At 49.6% G+C, this 26,168-nt stretch overlaps 1 protein-coding gene across 3 annotated transcripts in view; it reads right to left on the bottom strand.

Moving 5' to 3' along the window:
* Nucleotides 1–26,168, bottom strand: part of RALY (RALY heterogeneous nuclear ribonucleoprotein) — a 118,172-nt gene that overhangs the window by 4,323 nt on the left and 87,681 nt on the right. For all 3 annotated transcript variants that reach the window (XM_061441458.1, XM_061441459.1, XM_061441457.1), the window contains 6 exons: nt 17,323–17,587; nt 12,926–12,998; nt 5,285–5,332; nt 4,891–5,051; nt 4,307–4,420; nt 3,634–3,779 (listed from right to left, as the gene is read on the bottom strand). In XM_061441458.1, the coding sequence (XP_061297442.1) occupies nt 3,634–3,779; nt 4,307–4,420; nt 4,891–5,051; nt 5,285–5,332; nt 12,926–12,998; nt 17,323–17,578 (798 nt within the window). In that variant the 5' untranslated portion in view covers nt 17,579–17,587. The remainder of the gene's footprint in view (nt 1–3,633; nt 3,780–4,306; nt 4,421–4,890; nt 5,052–5,284; nt 5,333–12,925; nt 12,999–17,322; nt 17,588–26,168) is intronic.

Raw genomic sequence — 26,168 nt, forward strand, 5'->3', positions numbered from 1 at the left:
GCTACTGAACACAGAAGTCCCAGTCTGCAGCAGAACTCATCATCCAGAATGATAACATTCATAATCTTTTTCACTTCAAAGGCCACAATAACCGTGCTGATGTGCTGAACCACTCCCCATGCAACAGTGGTTTTGAAAGCACAGCATGTGGAAGTACCCCCTCCTGGAGCCACCCTGCAATGCAGCATAATTTAAAAGAATTAGGTGCTCAGCAGTAGGAATTTATCTCCTGAACAAGCCAAATTTTGTGGTGAATATTTTAGAGATGGAAATGAATCTGGATGCCTGCAGGGGATGACGGGTAATCTGAAAGGGAAGGCAAGGGAACCCAGCCTCAACCCTGGTAGCAGCAGCCTGGTTTACAGGGCACTGAGGGAGATACAGATTTTTACAGACAGGGAGACCCTGCAGGCAAAAAGCCTCAGGACTGCAATGCATGAAAGAAGAAAAGCTGGAGACCAGGCTTAAAGGAGCTGTGGATGGAGCCTCCCAAGAGAAGGAAGTCTGGAGGCTTATGACTGCTGGCAACAGAATAAAGGCTCCTTCCCTGTAATGACAGAGCAGGCAGCGCCCTGGGAACAGGCTCTTCTGGAAAGCCAGGTGAGGTGGCATGTGCTCTGGGAAAAGGAACAGCCCACATCACAGTGATTTGCCTTGGAAAAGTGGGTGAGGATGAGGGGCCAGCCATCATGGCAGGTATCTGCTACAGAGCATCGGATATGAAGGGGAAGGCTGGAGGAAGCCTCCTGATCACAGGCCCCTAGACACCTGAGGACACCAACCACCCTGCAAGGTGTGGGAGGCAGCAGGGCTGGGTGCAGCAACCCAGATTTCTGGAAAGTGTCAGGAATAACTTCTAGACACAGCCGACTGACCAGCTCTGCAGGGGAGGTGTTCTTCTGGACTGCTGCTCATGGCCAAGGAGGAGCTGGTCGAAGGTGTGAAGATGGAGCCACCATGAGACTGTGAAGTTGAGTATTGTGAAAGAAGTGACCAAGATAAAGAACAGAATCAAACCCCTGAATTTAAGAGAGCAGATTTTGGGTAGTTCAGGGATCTGCGTAGCAAAAGCCCATGGGACACTGCTCTGGAGGCAAAGGAGACCAGGTCTAAAGTGCTTCCCCTCACCCAGATGTGGCTAGCAGCACTGTGAAACAGCACCCTGCTTAGCCATAGCATTTTCATATGGGCTGAGGTGAACTCCCCTACAAACAGGGATGCTCAGGCCTGCTGGTTGCCAGGGGACATCCTCCAGTTGCCTACGGGGTATAGGTGGGACCTTAGACCCAAGCCCAATTGGATATTCCCCAGCTGTCACCATGGGGAAGAGGTTCAAGGCAGGGAAGTCTCTGTGCTGGGTACAGCCCAAGTGTTGGCAGGTCTGGTTCCTGCCTTGCACAAACTGTGTCCTTCTCATTTGTGCTGGAGTTGGGTCTAGGCAGAAGAAAATGAATCCTGTTGCGTAAGAACCCAGCACCAAGCCCCCAGAAATGGTTTGGCTGGAGACTGGGCTGATAAATGGCCAGAACTACATGAAGGCAGTACAGTATAGGACTAGGAATCAACCACTTCACACTATAAATATCTGCAGCCACGAGGGCCTATTGAGCTCTCCCTCCTCAGCACTGGGCAGGGATCTCCGCTTCGGCAGGGACACCTCTCAAGTTTACCCCTCATGTCTCACAGATCCCTTACCTGACACCTGGCATCGATGGGTTGGTAAGTGACATTTTTGGCATGCATGCAACATTTAAGACACATATAATAAGTTTACACCATTATCTTTGTATCCCATACTGTAAGTGTGGTATACAGTAGAGTATTGACTGCCAGTCCAACTGTACTTATTAAGTATTTTACATACCTAAATTTACTGATTACATCTCAATAAACTGACTACTAGGTCAGATCTGTCTGACCTCTGTCTCTTCTCCTATGATGCAAGGGTAGATAATGTTTTTATGGAGTGGTGTGAGCGCCATGTCCATGAACAGCAAGTGATGAAGGCTACACTGCTGTGTGTAAGCCAAAGAGACATGGGATAAAAGAGGTGCTCCCCTGGAACTGGGAAGACTTTAGATCTGTTCAGTGTTGTAAGGTCAGGAGCAGAATATAAAGGACGGCTTTTGTGAGCCACCTTGCATCGTTTAAGAGAACATCCCTGCAGACGAACTGCACACATTAAGCATGCTGAGCACATGTGAGCCTGTCTGATGTTGGCAGTAAAATGTTTCTGATCTCAACACCACTTTAGGAGCACAGAGTTACAGAAAATAGTTGAAAGGGAGCTGAAATAGTCATCTTGTTCATCTACTCTTAATGAAGACCATTCTTCTTAAATCATTGCCAGCAGATGTCTGTCCACTCTGTTTCCTTATCCCACTAATTGCAGGAAAATCCACATTTTTTTGTTGACAGGCTGTGTGTTATCATTATTAGTATCTGCAAGTTTCCCGATTGCTAGCATTTGTTCCCCTTGATGTAATTCAAACCTGGCCTTCCTTTTCCTAAGTGACACAGAGATGGAGGCCAGCTTTTGCCTTTTTTCTTTATAGGATCTGTTATGATGTCTCCCCTTAATTAGCTCTTCTCCAATTTAGGGGTCATGGACTTCAGCTGTGAGGCACCAGAAACCAGAAGAGCTGAAACACCATGTTTAGATCCCATCATGACTAAGGTGAGGCAGAGCAGAAGACTACAAAAAAGCTGGGAAGCGTTTTGAGTTAGAGGAGCTTTTAGGCCACAAGAGGAAGGCTGTGCATGTCAATGTGGGGCGGTCACCTCAGCGATGCTGAGCTTCATCCTCACTTCTGCTGCCACCAGCGAGGAAGCAGAAGGAAGGGAAGGGGAATGCACAGAGCTGTTGCAGGGGACACTCAACGCAGGCTCAGAGGCTGCCCGGACATCCCCAGACCTCAGCAGGAGAGCTGTGCCAACCAGCACAGCTTCCCAGAGCTGCAGTCCTGCAGAAGAGGCATGAGGCAGGGCTGCCCTTGCACCCCAGCACCCTGCTGCTCTTTGCCTGGATCTGGAGCTGATCCTATTCTCAGAGGAGTCTTACTGGGTTCACTGGGAATGTCCTTAATTCAGGGTGGGACTAATGCCAATGGGACTGATGTGTGCATGACACCAGGCCAGCCTTGCTTGAGTGCTGCCCTCCCAGTGATGTACAGCTCCACGCACAGAGCTGTGGCTTGCTCGGACCTTACAACTAGGTTTATGGCATTTGGTGTCTGTTCAGTCAACAGGGCATTGCAAATGTGCATTGTTAGGAGAGTACGGTTAGTGTAACACAGCCTGTCTGCCGTATGTTCCAATCCATCTGAGAATTACTTGGGAGCAGAAAAACTTGTTTTAATCATCAATTAAAAACTGTGAAATCAAGGATAAATGTGGTCTGAATTTCAAGAGCCAACCATGTTTCTTCAGCATCTCCACATGCATCTGCTAGGTCATTGCTTTTGCAAGCAGCAGAACTGTTTGAAAGAACAAGCTGTCAGCAATCACGGGATTTAAACACAACCATTTCTCTTGAATGAGAAACTATTTTTCTGGGGATTTAGTAAGCTCCAGTGGAACTGTGTCCATTACTTAACTCCTCTGTTTGGGGAGGAGTGTGTTATCCGAACTCACCAGGTCATCTTCACACTCATCCCGTGCTAGACCTTCTTCCTCGCCCTCGTCCCCATTCAGCGGCTCCTCCGTGTTGGCCTCTGCCTCTGATGCTGTGTCTTCCTGCGAGACTTCACTTTTGCTGCTCTCCACCTTCTTCCGTACCTCTGTGAGAGCAAGAGCCAAGCCACCTGGCTCAGGGCTGGGGAAGCCTGATGACACTAACCCAGTGGGAGCCCAGGTTTAGTTGGGAGGGGAGTAATGCATCTATTTTATTTCTGTTTTTTCTGTATTGGGAAGTCTTGCTGATTTTGAGGAAGCTGCCCAAAAGTAACCCTGGAGAGGGCAGAGCAAGTCTGCATCACTCTGGTGTGGGTATGGGAAGCGGATAGAACACAATAGAATAGAGCAGAGCAGAACAGAATAAAATAAAAAAGAAAACTGAAAAAATACAAACTATATGACAAAAGAAAGAAAAATATCTCACCATTTTAAAACCCAATTCCATAATCTGGGAAATTCAACCTGTACTTTTGGGCTGAGATTGTACCCTGGAAGCTGGGGTTCCACACTTCACCGTCAGAGCCCTGAGGATGCTCTAAGCCATGATGGTGGCCAGCTCTGCAGGGTGCTTCCTTGCACTCTTTGCCTGTTCTTAAACTGACCCTGAGGCACCCGCGTGCACCCAACTGACCTGTGGACACCTTCTGTTCTTCAGCGATCTGCTCCAGTCGGCCCAGGAGAGCGTCAATGTTGGATTTGATCTGCGTCAGCTCAGTTTTGATTGTCTGCAGCTCGCTGCACTTCACTTGGAGAAAGGAAGAGAAAAAAGGCATTTAGAACTCTGCAGAGCACCCAAAGTGCCTGCCTCACCCCTCTGGCAGCCCTGGGACACCTCACTGAGCAGGTTAAAAACTCAACTAGAAACCCGATGCTAGAAATATACTCTTTGCATCCCTGGAGTCAATGTGTGGTGATGCTTGCGTGTATCTGAGTTTGTCTGTGCTGGAAGGAGCCATGGGAAGGGTGGTCAGGGCACACAGCTAACAGAGGCATGGAGCAGCAACGTCCTCTCCTCCATCGCTTTGCTGCCCTGCTCCCTGTTATGGCACTGGCAGAGATAGTTGGTCCTTTGCACCCCAAAAAGCCTGTGTGTTCAAGTCCTCACTCGGGCTGTTGTTTCTAGATGTTCTGGGGGTTTCCAAGGTTTTCTTTGGGAGCATCTGCCTGGGGATGGGAGCTCCGTGTGCACACCGGTCTCCACACGCACATACTCACGCTTCAGCTTGGCCGAGCTGTTGGCGATGGCAGCCGACCTGGCAAAGAGCTTGACGGGGAGCGTGGCCTTCACGCGCCGCACGAGCGGGATGGTGACCCGCGGCCGCTTCACAGGGACCACCCTGGGCACCGGGGACACTCGGCCCCGGTACTCGAAGAGCCTGGAGTGGGATGGAAGCATGGGGGGGGGGAGGCTGAAGAACCCTGCAGCACCCGCAGCAGTGCCAGTGACTGGGCGGCGCAACCAGAGCTCAGGCAGTGCTGGTGGTGAGCCGGGGCACAGCCTGGCCATGGGACCCCACTGCCCTGGGCTGGACCACCCTCCACCCCACCTCGCTGCAGGGAAGATCCTGCCCCATAGGAAACCCCTTTGGCTGATGCCTCCCCTGCTCACCTGTCGTAGAAGTCGTCCCTGTAATAGTCATAATCGAAGTCGTAACCACTGCAGAGACAGAGGCAGGATAGCACAGGTTAATTACTGCTGGCACAGGTTAATTACTGTTGGCAATTTACCATTATTATTCCCCTCATTGCCTGCTGAGCCTCCCAGGTCCTTTATTTATTCCCCCTCCACAGGGGAGTCCCAGTCCTTCCAGCTGGCTGGAGGTGGACTCAGCACAGGAGAAGGATACGGGCCTTGAGCAAGCTGCTCTAACGGAAGCTGTCCCTGCCCGTAGCAGGGGGCTGGAACTGGATGAGCTTTAAGGCCCCTTCCAACACAAACCACTCTGTGATTTGGGGCAGCTGAACACACTGGACAGGGTGATGTTGGCCGCAAAGTGTTAACCTGGTTATCTCAAGGCAGAGCCACAGGTGTGGAGTGGATGAAAACCTACAAACTACGTGGGGAGAAATGCCCACAAGCTCCAAGCCTGGGGAGCAGGGACCAGCCCTCCATCCCCGGGCAGGCACACAGAGATGCTGAAAGCACAGCTAAAGGGTTGTGTCTGTACAGTGGCATCTGAAATGTTCTCATGGCATTGCTGACATCCCTCCATCCTGTGTTTAGTACAGCAGGACCGCAGCAGGCAGACACTGCTCTGCTGCCACCCTCATACGGTTTGTTTTTCATACAATATAGAATTGTTGAGGGAGATGTCAGGAAGAAAAGGGCATTTATTAATTTAACATCTCTGCTAGTGAAGATGTTTAAACCCAGCGTGACATTGCCCACATCCTCTTTTCTTAAGCTTTAATTGCATTTTAACCCGAAGTTGGAGCAATGCATTCTCCATGCCTTGGAGACCCAGCAACAGCTTTCTCTGTTGTGGCAGCTGGTTCTTCATGAGGCAACACAAACCAGCTGGTTAGAGTGGGTAACCCCAGCTCTTCAGAGACAAGACCTGCTCTGGTGCTGCCTGATGCCCCATCACACTCTCAGCAGTGCAAAGAAGAGCAGCACTGCTGAATGTACCAGCCACCTCCAGCTGAACACAGCATGTGGTTCCCTTGTGTGCTGCTGGCCGAATTAATGCTGGTGAAATAAGACGTTATGCTGATGCTCCTTCCTCTCTGAACAAAGATAATGGTTATTGCAGTCCTTGAAAGCAAAGAGTCTGTCCAGCATCATGAAACCACTTGAAGTGGCGTATTAAAAATAAAAGAAGAAAATCTAATAGGAAGAAAGAAAGATTGATGGGGAGAAGGAAGGACTCTGAGCCAGAACAAACCGGAGCATGGGGAGAGGAAAGGATGAGCACTCAAGTATGTAGCTGAGAGTAAATCTGGTGTCCTGCATCTTAGGCAAGAAGTGACAGGAAGAATGTGAGGCTGCTCAGGATGGCTGGTGGGAAGCATGGTTTGGACCTGAAATTCCAGGCTTGACCCAGGGCGCCTGTTCTGGCTCTGCTGGCACTGAGCTTCCCACCGGATGTTTCAGTAATGCTGGTTTCTTACATGTATTGTTCCCGTGGCCCTTGGGTGCTCCTTGGGTTCCCCAGCAGCCCGTGGCAGCATGTGGAGGGTCAGCCTATGCCTCGTGGGTACCTGAAGCACACTTTGGATGGTTGGAGACACCAACCAGGTGTCCTCTGGGGCTGAAGACGGTGCAAGGGGTTGAGGGCAACAAATCAGCACTTGCACCTACTGCCTCTTGTGGGGTTTGCTGCCACCACTGTGCACTGCCATGGTGACTTTCAGAGTGGTGGTGGTAGGATGTGACTATGGAGGTGTTACCACCATAAGCCTTTTGGTTTCAGTTCCATGATGGACAAGAGCCATTTTGCTGACAGTTGCAGCATAGATCTGAGTTTCAACATCATTTCAGCCCTGGAATCCTCCCCTTCTGATCTGACTCACAGACGTTTCTGCTGAGCTCACAGGAGAGAAATTAATATCCTGGCAGCCTTCTGTCCCAGTCACTGCACGATCTGCAGTTTTTCTGTTGTGTGCTTTCCTACATTGAAAGGGAAAGAGAACAGGAGCTCTTGCTGGAATATCACCAGCTGTTTGTGCGGCAGAGGAGATGGGCAGTATGGAAGGAACAAAGGTGTTTTCATGGAGATCTTCATAACTGCTAATTTGATTTTTGTTCTAACCTGGATGAAAGCTGGAAATACAGAAATTCTCCAAGAACACAGCTCTCCTCAACCTGCCAATCTGTTTTGATCACCACAAACAGAACACAGTCAAAATAGGAAGTAATCTGAATGGAACTAAGGCATTTCTGCACTGTCAGACTTCCCCTCTTCATTTGTTTTTTTTACCTTTAGATGAAACTTAAATGAAATCGCTGCTATTTTGTAATACAGGCTCTGGGGAACTGCTCCTGGGTACCTCCAGCAGTGCCCTGGAGCCAATGCTCACTGTAGCCACATTCAAGAACAAACAGTGGCATCAGTCTGCAGCACCCAGACAGACTCCAAGTGGGATGAAATGATGTCTTTATCCATGGCAAAAGTTCCCTCCACAGGCTGTGACTCTTGCTGGGAAGTTCGCTGTGGCTTGGAGACCATGAGGCAGCTTTACACTGTTTGCTCATAAACAGCATGAAGCTTGGGGGCATTTGGCAGAATCCTGGCATGCCCGGACTCCTTTTTTCTCACCCCATTCACATGCCTGGTTTGAGCTGCTTCTCTTCCGAGCCAGCTCCCTGGTGAGAGCCCTGCTGGTAGAGCTGTGGGCACCGTGGGCTTAGCAGATGGCTGGCTCCCTGGGGAGACAGGGATGGAGAGGAGCTGCAGCTCCAACCCCATCGAATGGGCATTGCCCTGCTGCTGTCAGCACCGTCCCAGGTGAAGCCTTGCATTTAGAAACAAGGAATGAAGACCTGCATGGGATGGGCACCCTCCATCTCCAGCACTGACCCTGCGCTGCAGCATTTGGGCACCAATGCCTCACTCCTGGGCTTGACTCCAGCACCAATAGGATGAAGCCTGGCCTCAGGTACTGTAGATCCAACCTGGTGTGGGCTAGAGAGGGACGGAGAAGCCTAAAACCTCAGGTGAAGTCCTAAGCCTTTTAGTCAAAACAGAAGTTTGGGACATGAAGTCGTTACTAAACACTATAAATGTTATTACACTGTTTGCAGAGGGATGTGTGAGCAAAGCTGGGCAGCCTTGTGTTTTCCTGATGGAAGCTGCTACTGGCCCAGTTTTGCAGCTTCACAGTGGAGCTGGCTTACAACATGCCTGACCTGCAGGGCAGTGGGTCCAAGAGCATCTACTGATATTTGTGGGTGAAAAGCAAAAGGGTGCATGTGGGACTCCTGCCTTAGCCCCCAGTCCTCAGAAAACACTTCCATCCATTTCAAAAGGAATTAGGGGCATAATTATCCTGGAGAGACTTCCCAAAACCAGTGGGATTCATCCCATTTGGCTTCAGACACTGGGAATGTAAAGATATAAATTCATGCCATGGGAGAAAGAGGCAGTTTCAGGTCATGGTACATCACACCTAAAGGCAAACATCTAAAACACTGTCAGGTGAAGAACTGCTTTTATCCAGCAAGCATAAGGGGAGTGCAGACAACCAGACCATGTAAAAGCCTTGACAGCACAGAGGGCTGAACTCAGGTGAGATGAATCCACCCTCACATTCAGCGTGATGTGAGACTGCAAATCCTCTGATCTCAGCCTCTGGAAGCACTGCTAACCATGCTAACCATGCGACAGCCCTCAAGGAAGGCAGCAGGTTGAAACAAGGGATTTTCGGCAGCCTGTGACTGTATGACCCTGCTGTAACATGGCAGTCACGCCAAGGGAGGCAGTGGAAGGATGCTTTTACCAGTATCCTTGGAAGTCAGGCACTGAGCAAAATCAGGTCTTCCAATATGCATGCAGGAAAACACCCGAGTGAAAGTGACTGCCCTAGTGTGGGTGATCTATCTGGACATCGTGTGCCTGATAATTTCACTGCACACAGGCTAAACCTTCCTGAGACTGATGTATCATGTGTCAGTGACCTGGCAGGTCTTCCTTGGTGCATAGGGATCATTTTTGCTGTGTTTCAATCAGTGAGTGACACTGCACCCCTTAAAAATCAAGAAGGGACAGTCAGAGTGAGAGGCAGCAGAAGGCTGTAAGGCTGCGTCAAGGAACATGATGCTTCCACCTCCTGATGCATTTCTTCTGCTTTGTTTTTCTTCAGTAGTTATAGAACATTTATTAATGACTCACAAAGGTTCAAAATCCAAACATTCATAACTGAAGGGCAATTGTTCACATGTGCTGGCTTTACATGACATTTGTGGTGCCATTTCTGAGCATTTACCTGAACAGCAAACTTACATTTGAGCTTTTAACTACTGCCTGACAGCCCCGCGCTGATAATCACAAGTAACACGTTGTGCTCAGCTCAACATCCTTCTACTCATGGTTGCACAACCTTCATTATTGCAGCAGTAGAAATAATACCTGTTGGAAAGCTACTAGGAAACTATGGCATTGATCAGTTTTCTGTTCTTGTGTATCTGATGTGAGATTCCTTCCTGCAAATAGCCAAAATTGTGGGAAACTGGGAGAGATGCGGGAAGGAGTCTGGCATTTCCAAGATGCCAGGGCTGCAGTGGGGCTGCTGCAGGCTGGGACAGTATGTGCATCCTTACTGCCACTGTTGGGTCTGCTGGGTTTGGATACCATTGCCCATCTCCTCCTCAGCCTTGTGGCTGTTTCTCAGCCCTGTCTGTGTGGATTTGGCACTGGGGATTGCTGGGGTGTCACTGCTCCCACCACTGCTGCTGAGACATGGATCTCTTTGGGGATGGGCTGACACCAGCTTTCTGCAGGGATCGTAATGGGAATAACAAGGGATGTGAACGGCACCTGAGCTGGAAGGAGGACATCATCCACTTGCATCTGTAGGCTGTGAAAGTAAGTCAGCAGTGGTTTGTGCCTGTCACTATTCCAGAGACAGTTCCTCAGGCCACTGAGCTGCCAGACACCTGACACCTGGTTGCTCTCACAGTTCTTGCTTAGGTTGTCCTCATTGTCCTTTTGGCTACAGAGCAACATTATGGGGAAGGGCAGAGATTTGTACTTCCAAAAGTCACCTGCAGTGCTGTCAGCCCCCACTGCCCTGGGGCCACCTTCCCTTCCCAGCTCACAGCACAGGAAAATCATTGGCAATGACTTGAATGCAGCACAAAACGCCCCAGGAAATCCTGTCCAGACATTTGCTATGCAGGCAAAAAAAAATGTTGCCGTAGGAGGTTTTGAGACCTGGTATGTGAATACCTGGGGGCATGGTCAAAACACAAGTTCATTTTCCAGCCATCCTCACTAACTCATCTGCAGTATCTCCAGGTATGTCTGTGCTCAGCAGCGGTGGCTGTGGTACCAGGCAGGAGCACTCAGGGGACTTCCCATGTGCAAAGGGATGCTCTGGCAAATGCCAGAGGCAGAGGGAAGGTGGCCCTGGAGATCCAGAGGGAGCAAGGGACAGCAGTGATGAGAGCAAGGTTTGCTGTTAACTAAAGGTATCTCGTGTGGAGAGACCTAAGAAAATATATGATGGCATGAACCTGAGTGCATGTTTTACCTGTTGGAGGTAGATGGGAAGCTACATCCCTAAGGACTTCTATTAAACACCTAGATACACCCCTGGGCCGGTGGATCAAGTGAGGCTGTCAAGACCGTTGCTTCCTCTGTGTCCAAAATGAGTTTTCCCTTCCCCTTGACCCTCTCATACAGACTTGGAGTGAGGCAAAGTAAAACCCAACCTCTGAAAAAAAGAATCTTACGTGCTTTAAGACAGCATCTCTGTAAATTATAGTGCTGTGATTCTTAAGTCTAACATTTAGGAAAATTTATGATGATTAGGGATGCTATCACCATGGCTCACTGCAAACCTGGATTCCCTGCTGCCCGGAAGATATTGTAAGTTCTGTTGGTCCAGATGGCAGAGTTTCAATCTGACAGCCAATCTGGGATGAAATACTGCTTAAAGCTCAGAATACCGTAGTCCTCTGGCCTGTATTTTAGCATATTTGTCTTTGTGGGAGGCAGCAAATGAGAGATGTTTGCATTTCTTCATCTACATGGCAGCCTGGAAGTCTGAAATATTGGTCATTGCAGCAAAAATGGATTAGCAATCAAGGCATGGACAAATAGTGAATGAAATGCTCTTTGCTGCAAGATGTATGGAATGAATTGATTTGCGTTATGGCTAACAGCACCACGTAAGCTGTATATGTGCAGCTAAATAGAAAGATTTGTGTCATCTCTGTTTCCATAGATCAGCACGGGTAATGCAGCCTCCTCTGTGAATCCAGAGGGCCAAGTTCTGGTGAGGGTCCAAGCTGGCCCAGGGTGGGAGGAAAACTTTGCCTGGTGAAAGCTGCAAAGGAAGAGCTCAGCTGAGAGCTCTGTGGAAGGTCTCACAGATGCGGGTGGTGGTGGGAGGTGGCTGTAGCTCTGGTGGGTATCTATGCCAGAAGAGCATTGCCACCACTGAGGTTTTCCATTCTGTGGCCAGGCTGAGGCGGAATTATAGGTTTTTTTTTCATTTCTCTTTATCCCTCTCACATTCTTTTTCTCTTAGCAGAAAACCCTCCATTCTCCCACGATTTCCTTTCTTATTACATCCATCAACAACACTAATTTTAGTCTTTTCTTCGCAACGGCACACCTTCTAAATCCTGACCAGTGCCCCAGCCTCCATACCATGAGACTGGCTTAAAAATAATGAGAATTTGTAAATAAAACACATTTGGGGATCTTATTATCTGGTTTTGGTTCTTGAACCTGCAGGGCGCTCCCCAAATACCTTTGCAAGTTTTCCCTTCTGCAAGCACAGGAGCAAGAACTTCACAACTTTCTCCCATATTCCCACAAGTCCAGACTCTGGGCTTAAAGGAAAATCTTCTTATGAAAAATCTTAGTATCAGGTCTCTAGAGCTGGCAACAGTGGCACTGAAAGCTCACTCTGACATCTGTAACATGCCACATCTCCCACAAACCCAGTCCACATCCTACTTGTCCCTCCCATTCCCTTGATCCCTTGGTCACTGCTGCAATGCACAGCCTCCCTTGGGGCTTCCGCTGGCCACCTCCTCAGTCCAGTTCCATCTGATGCCCCCAGGGCTTCCCACCTTCTTTCTTTCTTTCTTCTCTCCTTTTCCCTGTTGGTTTTCTCATGCCCCTTTCTCCAGCATCTTTCCCTAAATTATCCCTGCTCCCTGTTTTCCCCTAACCAGCATGTGCCACTGTGCCCCACTCCTACTCCCGGCTGGGGAAGCTGAGGCTGGAGGCTCGTCATTACACCTCTTTCATGACCTCTGATGTGGTTAAAGCAGGCACTACCTGCATTCCTCCAATGACCTCCAGGTCCAACACAGTTCACAGGCTGGACCATGCCCAGGCAGAGTCCCACAACACCGTAAGTGTTGGCCAGCCTTGGCTCTGCTGCTGCCGCCTCTTGCTGGCTCCCCTCCCTACAGCCTAGCACTGAGGGGCATTGCAAAGGCCCAGCATCCCATGGAGGGGCAAGATCTGAACGTGCAGCAGTGGCCTGGGGGGGAAATGAAAATCAGCCATAGCCAGAAGACAAACACCAGCCCCGAGAGCTCAGCACAGGAGGTGGCGCGATGGAGACCTACCTGTACAGTGCGGAGGCTGCTCTCTTCAGCCCTTTAGGTCTGTTGGGTTTGGGCTCCCCGGCCATGTTGATATCTGCAATGAATGGACACACAGCTGTGACATGGCACGTCCATGCTCACCGGCAGCTAGACCTGCCCATGGAGCGAGGGACGCTGTGCACAGCCCTGCCGTCAGCGAAACGAACCCCTCCACACCTCCAGTCACATTTCCACTCGCATTTAGGATGTTTGGGGCCTGGATGGAGCCCCACAAAAAGGCAAATACATTCTTGCACTTGGCAAACCTCTTTCTTTTACTTTAGAAAGCCATTTATATTTTAAGTCAAAGCCCTGCACATGGTCTAAGCCAAGCACACAGATTCAGGACAGGCTTTCAGGAGAACTCGGTGCTGTTATGGGAAGGCGTGGACAGTGTATGAAACTGCTGCATGCTGTTAACTGCTAACAATTTATCCTCTGCTCCTTCTAGGACAAAACTGAATGCTGAGCACGAGCCAGCTGGGCATCACTGTGGTCTGGGCTGTGTTAAATGCTGCACAGGGTGCAGGCACATGCCTGCAGCCACCCCACCTGATTTCGGAGGAGCATCTTCTACCAGAGGAAGTGCGAATGAGCTCTTCTAATCTGCTGAGGAGATTTCTCTCCTTGGTCTCGGTGCCTTTGATGTGAGAATAATGTGATACAGCCAATTTCATGAAGGCTGCTGAGAGCCTGGCAATCTAACGCTGAGTGTGGCCACAGAACCACAGTGAGGTGAGCTATTGGGAGCACAAGGCCTCACCTCTTCATTTCTTGGCCCAGGAGTGAGCAAATTGCCTGCTGTCTTCTGTAATGAGCTGTAAACTTTTCCTGTTCTGCAGGACCTTTCTTTTTATATAGGTGTCAGACCTCCGGACATGCCGGATCTTAGTCAAGCAAAATGGGATTTCCTTATGTAGATCAAAAGCACCATTCGCATGGGGTTGGGCATAAGGTGCCCCACAGCACTGGGACTTGTGCTAAGCTGGTGGCACAAGTCACAGCCCCTGAGGTGCAGGTGGATTTGAAGCTCTGTACAGAATCCCAGACTGGTCTGGGCTGGAAGGGACCTTAAAACTCATTCAGTTCCAACCCCTGCCACAGGCAGGGACACCAGCCACTAGAGCAGCTTGCTCTGGGGCTTGGGGTTCATGGATCTGTGACTGCAAACTGGGGTATTCATAAGCTTGCCTAACAAGTGTGGTATTAGGGTGTTGCTCAGCTATTACATTGAATGTTCCTCTGGAGGAAGATTCAGAGCAGCATGTGCATTTTTCTTTGCTGCCTTTTGTCCTCCATCATACGCAGCTGCTAAGGGGAATGCAGAAGAGCACTGAGCCTGAACGCTAGCAAGGACATGCACGGCCATGGGACAGGTCCATGGATAACTGCTGCCAGTGTGAACATTATGCATTTGGTTCCTTTTCTGAGTCTGTTGAGCAAGGCAATGCTTCTGGCAATGCTGTTCACTACAGAGAGTAATAAACTCTTCCACAGTGAAATTCTTCCATGGTGTATCCCAGAACACGCCCCTCCTGTGCCGCAGTTCCCTTGTCGTGAACCCTTTTTGCTGTCAGTGTGCCTCTTGCCAGCTGCCAGTCACTTCTCTTGCCAACTGGATTGCTAATGACAGCCCCATGCTCATTAACACCCTCCAAGTGACACATAATGAAAGCCCAATGGTGGACAATGACAATTAGCTCCATGTTCTGGTACCAATCACTACTGTGGAGCCTGCATTGGTGCATGCAGAGAGCCCTACAGTGGTGATGGGCAGTCAGGTCCTTCAGGATTCTCTTGATAGTAGTGAACAAGGAGAGACAAAAGCTCACCGTGCACATCAGTCTGGAGAGATTTTGCATTATTCCCATTCTGCAACACAGAACCTACCTGCCCATCCCAAGGAAGTATTTATCCCTCCTGCCCATATCCTGACACCTTGATTGCACTAAAGGGAGAGACTGTGCTTTGTGTAGTCAACATGGTAGGGTGAGGTTATGGTGTAGATCCAGCTTCCAGTGCAGAGCTCCTCCACTGGCATGGTAATTGCCTCCTGCAATGACTGGGGTGTCTGGGAGCCTCTGGAGAAAGCACAGAGGTTGCCAGGACCCGCTTGGCAGAGCAGTCCATGTCCCAGTACAGGATGGGCTAAGCCGGGTTTCAAACACCTCCATTTGGTGATGCATCAGCACCTTGCTGATCTATTAAAATGTAAGATCGATTGTCTGCATGTATGGTAACAAAAGAGAAAAAAGTGGAAGAAATGCCATTAGACCACTTAGCTTGAGACCTGACCTCAGCCAGGAGATGCAAGCTAGAAAGATACTGCATACTCCTTCGTTCTGGTATGTGCTGGAAAACGTCACCTGCAAATCACAGCACTCATGTCACATGCAAAACTATGAGGTTTTCCCATTTCTTACATGATGGTGCAAATTCTCCTTCCCATGTGAGCTGAGGCAGGAAAGGCAGTTTCACTCCAATTGTGCCATGCGGGACTGATACAGCTGACTCATTACAGCAAGTGCTTGCTGTGCCCAGTAGCTCTGGATTCAGGCAGGGATGCTGTCCTGCTGGCACTGGGGACACATGGTCCTATGTGGTCATCACCTCCTCTTTTTCTAGGGAGGGACTTCCTACCTTGTTTTGTGCAAAGACATTTGCTAACTACACTGTTCAGCTCTCCTCTGCCGGGTCCTCCTGAAAGGGGAGTGTCTCTGTGGTCTCTGAACAGCAAAGGAAAGCCTGCTGAGCTCTTCTGCGGCAAGACTGGCCCATGAATGGAAGGCAGATAAAAGGGAGCTCAATATGCACCTCACCCAGTACATGTATAGGACTCCCAGCTATAATATGGTCCTTTTGACTTGTTTGCAAGCCAGAACTCTGGGACCAGCACTGCGAGTAAGAGGTTCCTATCATGGCAAACCTTTCATCTCTCTCTTCAGCTAAGTGGGCAAGTGCTGCCTGGCTCTTAGCTGCATATCTTTTATCTGCCTGGAGCATCACAACGAACTCCTTCGCTCCTCAAGGCCCACTCTGTCATTACCTATGGACTCTGCAGATGCGGGCAATGCCTGGGTTGGAAGTACCCCTGGCACACTGCGCTTGGCCTTGGTCTGCAGCTCCGCTCTCTGGACCATGAGAGAAGTGAAAGAATTTTTTCACGCTTGAGTAAGTCCTAAAGATCAGACCTAGCATGCGACTTCTTATTTCAGCCTGCTGTGCCAGAAGCAGGGTGGGAATGGGCTGCAAACTGCTTTCCTGGGTGCCCAACAGCCACTGCCCGCAGCAGGCTTGGAAATAACCATTTTTCATTACAAATACTGTCTCCAGTTCCAATTCTCAGCTTAGAGCTGGTGACAACAGCTTCTCAGCATATGACACTTGAGAGCAATCTGCAGAATAAGGATGCAGCTGGGAGCAGCTGGGGTGGTTCTGTTTGTTATTTCTTATCACACAGCAGTGCAGAGAAGAGACTTTCATGTTTCTGAGGGGGCGAGTTATTTAACATCAGCTGGCTAGAGTTAGTCTGAGCTAGTTTGAGTTTGACTATCACCTCTCTAATTATAAATACTCAAATATGCCAGGCAACTTATGTGTAAGTAAGGTCTCAGGGAGACCTTACTGCACCATTTCAATATATAAAGGAGGCTTATAATAAAGCTTAAGGGAGCCTTTATCAGGGCCTGGAATGATAAGATGAGCAGTAATGATTTCAAATGGAAGAAAGGTAGGTTTAGGTTGGCTATAAGGATGGGGCTTTGAGCAACCTGGTCTAGTGACAGGGGGGTTGGACTAGATGATCTTTGAAGACTCCTTACAATCCAAATCATTCTACGTTTCTATGTTTCTCCCTCGACAGCCAGGCAATATCTTTTCCCACCCTTGTTTTTCTTCACCATATCGAAGATAAGGACATGGGATGATTCAGAACTGTGTTTTAGCTTCCACAGTCACAGCCCATAACACGAGGGTTTGGACCACAGTGTCACAGCCCTGAGGATACTTTCTCTGAATGGCCATAACCAGCCTTGCTGTGACCTATATGCACATGGGACCCAGGAGCCTTCAGCCCCTACCTACCCAAGCTGCGCTGTAGTAGCGCTAGTCTCCAGCTCTGTCACAGCATGTCTTTGTCTTGCTGTAGACCCTGTTGATCCTGACCCATTGGTTGACTTCCCAGACCTGCCTTGTCACTATGGACCCACTCAGTCATCATTGGGTTGTGTCTGACCAACGTCACCATCACTGGACCTGACCCTCATCTGCAGATCGATGTCCCAGTTTGACTGTGGACTGGACATCCCTTGACCATCCCCTGGGGAGCAACCAAGTCACGTTGCCCCTGGACACCCAAAATAGCTGAAGAAACAACTTACCCAGTGTCTGGCCAGCAAGCACACGTCCGTTCTCACCCAGGACAGCAGCACGTGCGTGCCTCTCGTTGGAGTACTGTACAAAGGCATAGCCCTTGTGAACCGAGCAGCCCACCACTCGCCCGTACTTGGAGAAAATGGTCTCCACATCTGACTTCTTGACCACAGCTGTGTTGAGATTGCCAATGAAGACTCTGGAGTTGATGGACTTGGGGTCATTCTTGTTCGTGATGTTGCTCGTCTGCACCTTCAACGACATCTTGAACACCTGAATGAACAAACCGATGGTCAGGGAGGTGTGTAAGGGGATTGCTGGAGTCTTACACAGAGGGGTGAGGGATAAATCTCACAGTAAGCCTGGAGCAAAGGAACCAGTTCCTCAACATCAGCAAGTCACAGCTGAGGGGGTCCCATCTCCAGAGACCCCCTGTGTACTGGGGAGGTGACTGTCACAGCTCTTGTTGGAAACCTATTTATCAGGCTGACACTCTGGGTGCAAGCTGGTCGCTTTTAATGGCCAAAACAAGATTTAAATGCATTTTACACCTACATAAAGCTTTAATACTATTATACAAAAGCTTCTACCTCTCCATACTTAATTACAATTCAAAGGACTGCTCTTTTGAAAGCAGTCTGTACTCAGCACCTTTGCTCATGCCCACCTTACCAAGCTTTCCTGAGCTGAGTACCATCCAGCACAGGCCAGCTCTCACCATGCACAGGGACAGCCTCGTCCCTGTGGATCCGCACTTGCAGCTGGGAAAGGATTTGAGTTTTCTGGATGCAAGTGGCAAACAGCTCCATGTGCTTCTATCCGGTATCTGCTCTCTTCTGCCTGCCTGTGCATTTGCATGCTAGGTTTTGAGCAGAATCTTGCGCTAACAGGAGGTGTCACTGTTAGCTTGGAAATGGCGAAGGCATCAGCCAGATCAGCTGGAAGCCACTCCAACCCGCTTCCCATAGCTGTAAGGCACAATCCTCCAAGTTTCTTGCCTAGGGTATTTTTAGGCAGCCTCTGAGCATAGGCTTCAGCTCCGAGGACTAAGAGTACCAAGGACAGGACTGGATATTGTGTGAAATTAAAGCTAGTCTGGCTGCCCAACTGCATTTCTGCAGAGAAAATCAGAGCTGTCCAAAGACATCGGTTTGATTTTCATCTTCCAGAAAGAGAGGGGATGCTTTAGGATCGCTATTGTATGATCCAGACATAACATGTGGTTGTTACCTGGGAAAAGTCAGCTCAGAGCTATGGAAGGTATTTTATGATGCACATGGAGGTGCTGCTGCTCTTTCCCAGCTCTTTTCAGCAGCACCTACAGGTACTCCCAGCACCTGGGCAATGCCACCAGTGTCCCCTCAACTCCAGGTGGTCACTGAGCCTGGCACAGGGGATGCACTGCTACCATAGTCCCATGGTATCACCTCCCTGGTAGTCCCCAGCATCTGCCCTGGCACTGGGCAGAGCTAAAGCACCATTTGCCTTTGGGGTTTTGGCTCTCTAGGCTTAAAGACCAAGTCTGTCTGGGTACAAGCTGGGGACAGTGGCAGCTGCCCATCTGCATAGGTGCAGCTGCCCATCTGCATAGGTGCAGCTCCCGTGGATCCAGTCCCCAGCCCCTTGCTCGCAGCCCAGCCTGCCCGAGGCACTGACACTGTCAGCATGTGATGCTCTGGCATGTGATGCCCCTTGGGATACAGGCTGCCCAGGGCAGTGGTGGAGTCACCATCCCTGGAAGTGTTCACACCCCGTGTAGCCAAGGCCCTCAGTGCCATGTGGTGGCCTTGGCAGTGCAGGGGAATGGTTGGACTTGAGCTTAAAGGTCTTCCAACCTGGTTAATTCTATGATTCTGTGATACCCAGCAGGGGCTGCTCCTGTCCATAGTCCCATTTTGTCTGAGGGTACTTCTACCCATACAGACAAGCATCAGGGCTCCTGTCACTGGCTCTGTGCCTCCAGGCTTTGGAACTTCAGTCCAGCTCGAAAGCAGACAATAGAGAAGACTGACCCACACTATTTCCAGGTCTGACCCAGCCACACGCAGGCAGGGAGAATGCCTTCTTCCTCAAAACAAAACCTAGTGCTCAAATATACTACTACACTGTCTCTGTCTTCACACCCCATCACTGAAGAGTTTTACTGCTCCTATCCCGCCCAGTCCCAGCTTAGGGAAAAGCCAGGCTGCTGTTTGCCCAAACCCTTCCTGAACCCTCACCAGCCCAGATGTGCGTTACTGCAACAGTCAGAACCCCTGACCAGCTGCTTGCCATTGCAAACACCAAGTATACCAGGGCACTGAACTCCTTAAGCCTGTGTAGGAGGAACACGGGTTAAGCTGCCTCTGTGCATGAGAACAGAAAAGGCTGTCTGGGGGATTTGGGTAGAATGGAGGGGTGTGGGGCATAAACCATGTGATTTTCCCCCAAATCTAGTGTCTGCAGCCTCTCGTCAGGTGCAGCATGAGCCAGCTCTGCTGCTGTCAATGGACACTTTGCTCTATGGGTTTGCTTAAAAATAAAAGCTGGATGGAGTTGAGCTGTTTCTCAGATGGATCTTCCCTTGGGGAAAGACTTCTCCAAATCCTTTCCTCCACGACCTTGGTCGCCATGGAGGTAGGGGCTGAAGAGGAACTTGCACCTCTCCCAGGTCCTTGCTCCCTGTCCCACCTTTCACCCTCCTCGTCTGGCTCCTGTGGCCTTCCCCACTGCTTCCCGCAGCTGGAAAAGCACGTGCTTGTCTCCTCTTCTCCCCGCCTGGGATGCTGCATCCCTACAGCCTCATAAAGCCTGTGCCTATAGAAGCTGGCAATGGGAGAAGTCACTTTTACCACCCATTGCAGGGACCAGTGATGGAGTGGGGAGCTCAGCATCCACCTCCCTTGGTAGAGCCTTGCCCTTGGCTCCCTGGTGGAAGTCCCAGTGGCTCTGGGGCCATGTCAGGACACTGCGGGTCTGCACAGGAGATGTGCCTGTGCCTGATGAGTGATGGGATGGGGTCACCAGGTGGCAAGCTCAAGGTCAAGCAAGGCAATGGCCACGCTGCTGGGAAAGACTTGGGAGGAAGCCAGCGAGGCCCCAGTGTCTCTGCAGATGAGGTGTTCTCCCAGTGCCAGCTGCACACTGACACTGTCCCTGCCCAGGCAGGGAGCGGGGCTTGGGCAGGGAGCTCTGCATAAGGCCGAGGAGCTGGGACTCTGAGCTCCTAGCACAGCATTGCTCTGAGATTTGGAGCACCACCAGCACTGTCCTCAGCCTAACAGAGAGCCTGCACTCCTCTCGCTTTGCAGCTGATAAACCACTGGTCACTGCTCAAAACCGCTGTGCAAAGTGCTCTTCTGCTGCCCTGTGCAAGCCTGGCATCCCCTGGAGAACGCAGCCTCCCTTGCTTCCTCTGTCCTGTTCATACGGGGCTTCTTCTCACACACAATATTCATTTCACATCACTCATTGGTCCCCTCTTACTGTAACAACTGAAAAAGGACACCTTAATCATTGCATATTAATATTTCATACTCCAACTAACTGCCTTCCATCAGAGCACTTTGTCGTGCCCAGATTACATTCAGCACAACCATCAGGCACATTGGCTTAGTGTCCTTTCCATGCGAAACAGCACAGCTCACCAGAGCAGTGCTATGAAGTACAGTGTCTTCTCATGCCATCGTCTCTTTGACAGGCCATATAAAAACCAGTGGGCATGATTCAGAGCAGAGTAACTCAGACATGAGTGACATGCCTGAATAGGAAAATACACACAGCAGAGACACATATAACTGGTTATAGATCAATATTCTAATAACTATCAGCCTTCAGTAGATGCATTTTCACAGCTATTATTTTACCTTTCATGCCCCAAGCACAACTGCAACAAGACAGACTTGGGTTGGAAGAGAACAAGACAGAAGGCAAGTAGTAATAACACTTGGACATAGACGAATGCATACAGGGGTCCTTCACCTTTAGAACCTCAGAGAACACCAAGCACAGATGACTGCGATTTTCTGCAAGGGAAAGTGAGGCCCAGGCAGGAGAGGTCTGGAGGGTGTGTGCCACCAGCCTCATCAAAGCTTACAGAAACATCATAACCACACCTCCCGCTCCCAAACGCACCCAATGACATAGGAGACTTTTGGACATTTAAGGATGAGATTGTCATAAGTTCCTTCCTTCAAGCCACACCACAGTGACCCCATAAACACATCCATCTGCAGGTATGCTGTGCCACCTCAGGGCTCTCCCACCATCCCCTGACCATCACCCCTGCAGCCTACCCCTACCACAGATGCCAGGACCACAGCTCTCCATGGATTCACCACCCTGCTATGCATGGCACGAGGAAACCTGTTTGCCAGACTGAGAAGAAAGCATGGGATTGACTGAGCTTTGTACCCAAGAAGTCAAAGATCCCCAGTGCCATTTCTTGGAGGTGTGAGGACTACTCTGAGGTCCCACACAGCTCCCATGCTTAAGGAGAGCCCGTGCCTGCCTGCACATGGCCCCAGTGATGCTGCAGCACTCAGGGGTGCACAGATACCCACCGCTAGCACTTTGTCCTAGGACAGCACAGCTGGAAAGAGTGTCACAGTCCCTGCTGCCACAAACATCCAGGAATCCCTTCAAAACACTGATATTCAATCTGGTAACAGCCCAAGGCCAGGGCTGCTTTTTTTCCTCCCTGCTTTAAGTGCCTTGCTTCACAGATTAGCTGTTTAATTGAGAGCCAGGTGTCTGAAATCCCTAGGAGCCTCTGTCTTAGTGATGAACTGTCAGAGAAGAAAAAGGCAAAGCAAACCCACTGAGCCCCACCACCCTCTCTTGCAGAAAGCTCTTTATTTCAGCGTGATGGCAACACGCAGCCGGGCTCTCATTCTCCTCTTATCACGCTTCTTCACAAAAGAGGAGATGTGGTTTTTCATCCTCCGTCCAGTAACAAGTTTTCCCAACTCAGTGGCTTTCCACTGTGAGCCAGATGACAAATGAAGACATCCTGCAGGGACCAGGGCCAGGTTTGGGGACGGCTTGGCATTTGGAGTACTGAAAAAAGCAGCAGCAAACCTGTGTCTTGCCAGCACACGTGATGGATGCTGCAGCCTATGGTGCACTATGCTCCAGTGAGAGCTGGGGGTCCCCAGGGCTGCTGCACCCCTGCTCAATGCTGGAGGAAGCCTGAATGACACAGCTTGATTCAGGTCTTCTTTAACCATACTCTTTCACAGGACAAAACCCAGCTCTGCACCACCTCACTGCTTTTTGGAGGGTGCCCACCTCCTTTCACCCCCAACATCTTCCTTGCAAGTGGGAAGAAGGATGGTTTTTAGGGAGGAACAAGGCAGTTAACATGCCCCAGCACAGACTGGCATGGCTGTGACACTGAGCATCTCCCTTCAGGCAGCCATCAACCCAGATGCTCATCTCTAAGGGATTTCTGACTAAAACAGTCCTTCTTTTAGCCAAAACACCCCGAGTCTTAGAACAAAACAGAGACAGCTACAAGACAGAGGAGCTCCACTGACTGCACTGCCGCAGCACCATTGACAGCACAGGAATGCACATGCATTTAAAAGCAAAGTCCCTACTACCCCCGGTGCCAATCATTCCTCCCCCAGGAGCTGCAAGTAATTTGCTAGTGAGTCCCCAAATGCCAGAGCCGAGCTCCAAAGCATTAGTTTAATAACCAACACAAGCCCTGCAATGTTTTTAATAACTCCTGAGTCCCCAGCATGTCCTGCACAGAAATCCAGAGGGGCTCAGCCCTCCTCCCGGAGAGCAGAAAGACCCTGTTCACTGTTCCATGGTTCAATAAATGGAGTAAACTGGAAGGAAACCAGTCCTTGGGGCTTCTGGGGGAAACATCTTCGATTCTCTCAAACGTGACTGTTAAGGGACCAGAAAGTTATTAAAAAAAGGATACAGACAAAGATGTCACAATTATTAGACCAGTTCTGCAGGACCAGGGCTGACTTTTGGGGAAATCTCTGCTCTGCTCAGAGAGGCGGCAGAGCCAGAATGCTGGAGATCAGCTCAGCAGGAGCCAGACGAACTTCTTGTGAAGCTGTGGGTTCCCTTTGCAAATCTTTCCCCCCCTGTAAAGTGCCTGAGGACACTATTTCCTCCTCCCGAGCACACACACTCTGCAGGTCCAGTTTCAGCCCAGTTTCCACCCTGCACATCATATTTTCCTTGGTAGAATGAAATGATTTTAACACCTGACATGCAGGAGACGCTGCTGCTGTAACAACTCTGGATGGTGACTGCCTGTAATGACATATGTGGTGATGCACCTGCACCACCCAGGGTCACAGGAGAGCATCCAGCAATTACTCCCTCTGCGAGCACACTGGGAACTCCTGGGGAGCTCGGGGTCAGCTGTATTTATAACCTGCCCTCACTGCCTGCTCCCTACCGAGCACTCAGGTCTCAGTTTATGGGGTGGGTGAAGGACAGGGTGTAGCTGCTGCCCACCTCTGGTCTCCTTCACCCCTGTTTAGATGGTGGCTGCATTCATCCTGTGCACCTGGGTAGCACAGAGGAGAGAGCAAAGCTACTGAGCAGGAGGGAGAGAAAACATCAGACACACCTGATTCAAGCACGTTTGTTGCAGGACGTAAGCAAATAATCCTGCCTGACACTATTAGCTTGCGGCAGATGCTGAGTTCTGCATTTCACAGGGTTCTGGTAGGAGGGGCTGGTCTGTTCCCTTGATCCATCTTACCCTCTGCCACCTCTGACACTCATTTACACCGGCGCATCCTCTCCCAGAGCCGCTCTGTGTCACCAGTACACACTGGGTTATGTCACCTATGGCTGAAGCACTGGGACCAGCAAGCATGGGGATGCTGATGCCTTTGTGCTGGATAGAGGTGAGCAAGGCAGAGCTGGACTCCATAACCTATTTTTGAGTGCTACCTCCACAGATTTGGGATTAACTCCCTTCTGATGCAGGGTGCTGCTGCCCAGATGAGCGGATACTGAGCACACAGCAGCATGGACAGAATTAGATCTCTCATAATCTTCCTTCAACTATCCATCTTGCTATGCAAACAGCCTCCTTTTTTAATTTTTAATTAAAACAACAAGCCATTTTGAACTGGAGAAATCCTGCCAGCTGGCTCTGATTTAAATTGCAGTGCAACTGGTAAATCCTTCCATAAATAATCAATAGCTGGTTTAATAAGTATTTAATCAGTTGCTAAAGGTACAACGGTTACAAAGTCTGTCAGGTCAGCACACAGTTTATAGCTGTGGCTCGTAACTGTCTGTCCTACATATTATTCATGCCTACAGAAAGCTTAAAAATCTATTCATTAGTGCCTTAAATCCTGTCTAGTAACTGTGATAAAGGGATGACCTGCAGCTGGATCCTCTGAAATGCATCCAAGCAGCCCCTGCAGCAGCACTGCCCCTCACCCTGCCTGTCTCCACAAACTTGGGTCTCATTCCAAAGGACAAACACATGTGTGGGGTCATGCTGGAGCTAAGAGGACTCCCTGTGGGGCAGGACATGGCTCCCATAAGGCAGATACCAGAGGTGTGCACATATACATGATGATCATGGATCATCACCTTTACACCAAAGCTGCTGATCTGCATTGGCTTTGGAGGCAGTGTTTCCTCCCACCTGCTTGTAAAGCCAAAGTCTCTCCTTGGGCCAAAGATGGACAAACCCTGTCCTACCAGCAGCGCAGTGTGACAGCAAGGAGCATTCAAAGTGCCCCTGACCCTCAGTCCTGCCCTACAGCTCAGAGATGCATTTCTTTGGAAACAAGGATGTGTCATGCACTGACCAGGATTTTCAGGCAGGTATCGACCTTGGTGGGTTAAATTTGGGTTTCCACTCCAAAGCTAACAACACTGCATTTAAAACACGAGAGTCCTGACAGCATACGAGGAAAAAAAAGGAAACCCCACCATCAGCAGTGTTCTAGGAGCACGAATGAAAGCATCCTCTGAAGCCTACATGGATCACCATGCTGGGTTTCACCCTACAAGAAGGAGCTCCTCTGCACTTGAACATGAACACCCCATTCTCATTGAACTTTCCTAGACTCTGCTTTTCCCATGAAAATATTCCTTAAATGAAGGCATTTTTCTCCTAAAAAAAAAACAAACTCAAAAAAGGATCATTCTTTAATTGCAGAATATGCAACAAGTTGACTTCAGGAGCCTGCTTCTAATCGCCTTGGAAATCTCTCATGAACAGACTAACATTCTTTCTGACAGCAGCAAAATAAATTTTAAAGGTCAATTGAATCAGATAAGCCCAGCCTGGCAGCACTTTCGGATGCAGAATTCCACGGATAATGTTTAGGTTATGTTTGAGAACAGAAACAAAATTCTTTGGAGGAAAGAATCTTTAAAAGGAAAAAAAAAAGGGGGGGGGAAAGAAAATGAAAAGGAAACAGCAATTAAATAGAATGTCATCCATAATCCCAGTCGTGCAGATCCTGATGATTACCTACTGGGCTATGGACAATGCTACACGTATTAATCTAATTAAAGCCCTTTTTTACAGGCATCTGAAGGCAGCTCATTAGTGTGTTTCTGAGATGTTCATTAATGGCTGGCCATGACTAATTTCTTGAGAATTATTCTTTAATTCTTTATCATTCGCAGCCTAATAGGAAAACACAATGTTTCCATCCCCCACTCTCCCACTCGTACTCAGTGGAGATGGGTTCTCATCAACTGCCTATTGACTTGATGTTCCTTAATGAACAACTCCCCCCACCAGACCAAATGTTGTTTTAACAGCAAATGATTTATTTATGAGGAAAAGCAAGTGAACTTTCTGGGAACTTTCTGAGCTGTTAATGAACTGGCATCTTTGCTGATGCCTTTTGCAGCTCCTGCT

Source organism: Pezoporus flaviventris, unplaced genomic scaffold (assembly GCF_033815535.1).
Source record: "Pezoporus flaviventris isolate CSIRO_AGI_PZ_B2104156 unplaced genomic scaffold, CSIRO_AGI_Pfla_v1 ptg000213l, whole genome shotgun sequence".
NCBI classification, from domain to species: domain Eukaryota; kingdom Metazoa; phylum Chordata; class Aves; order Psittaciformes; family Psittacidae; genus Pezoporus; species Pezoporus flaviventris.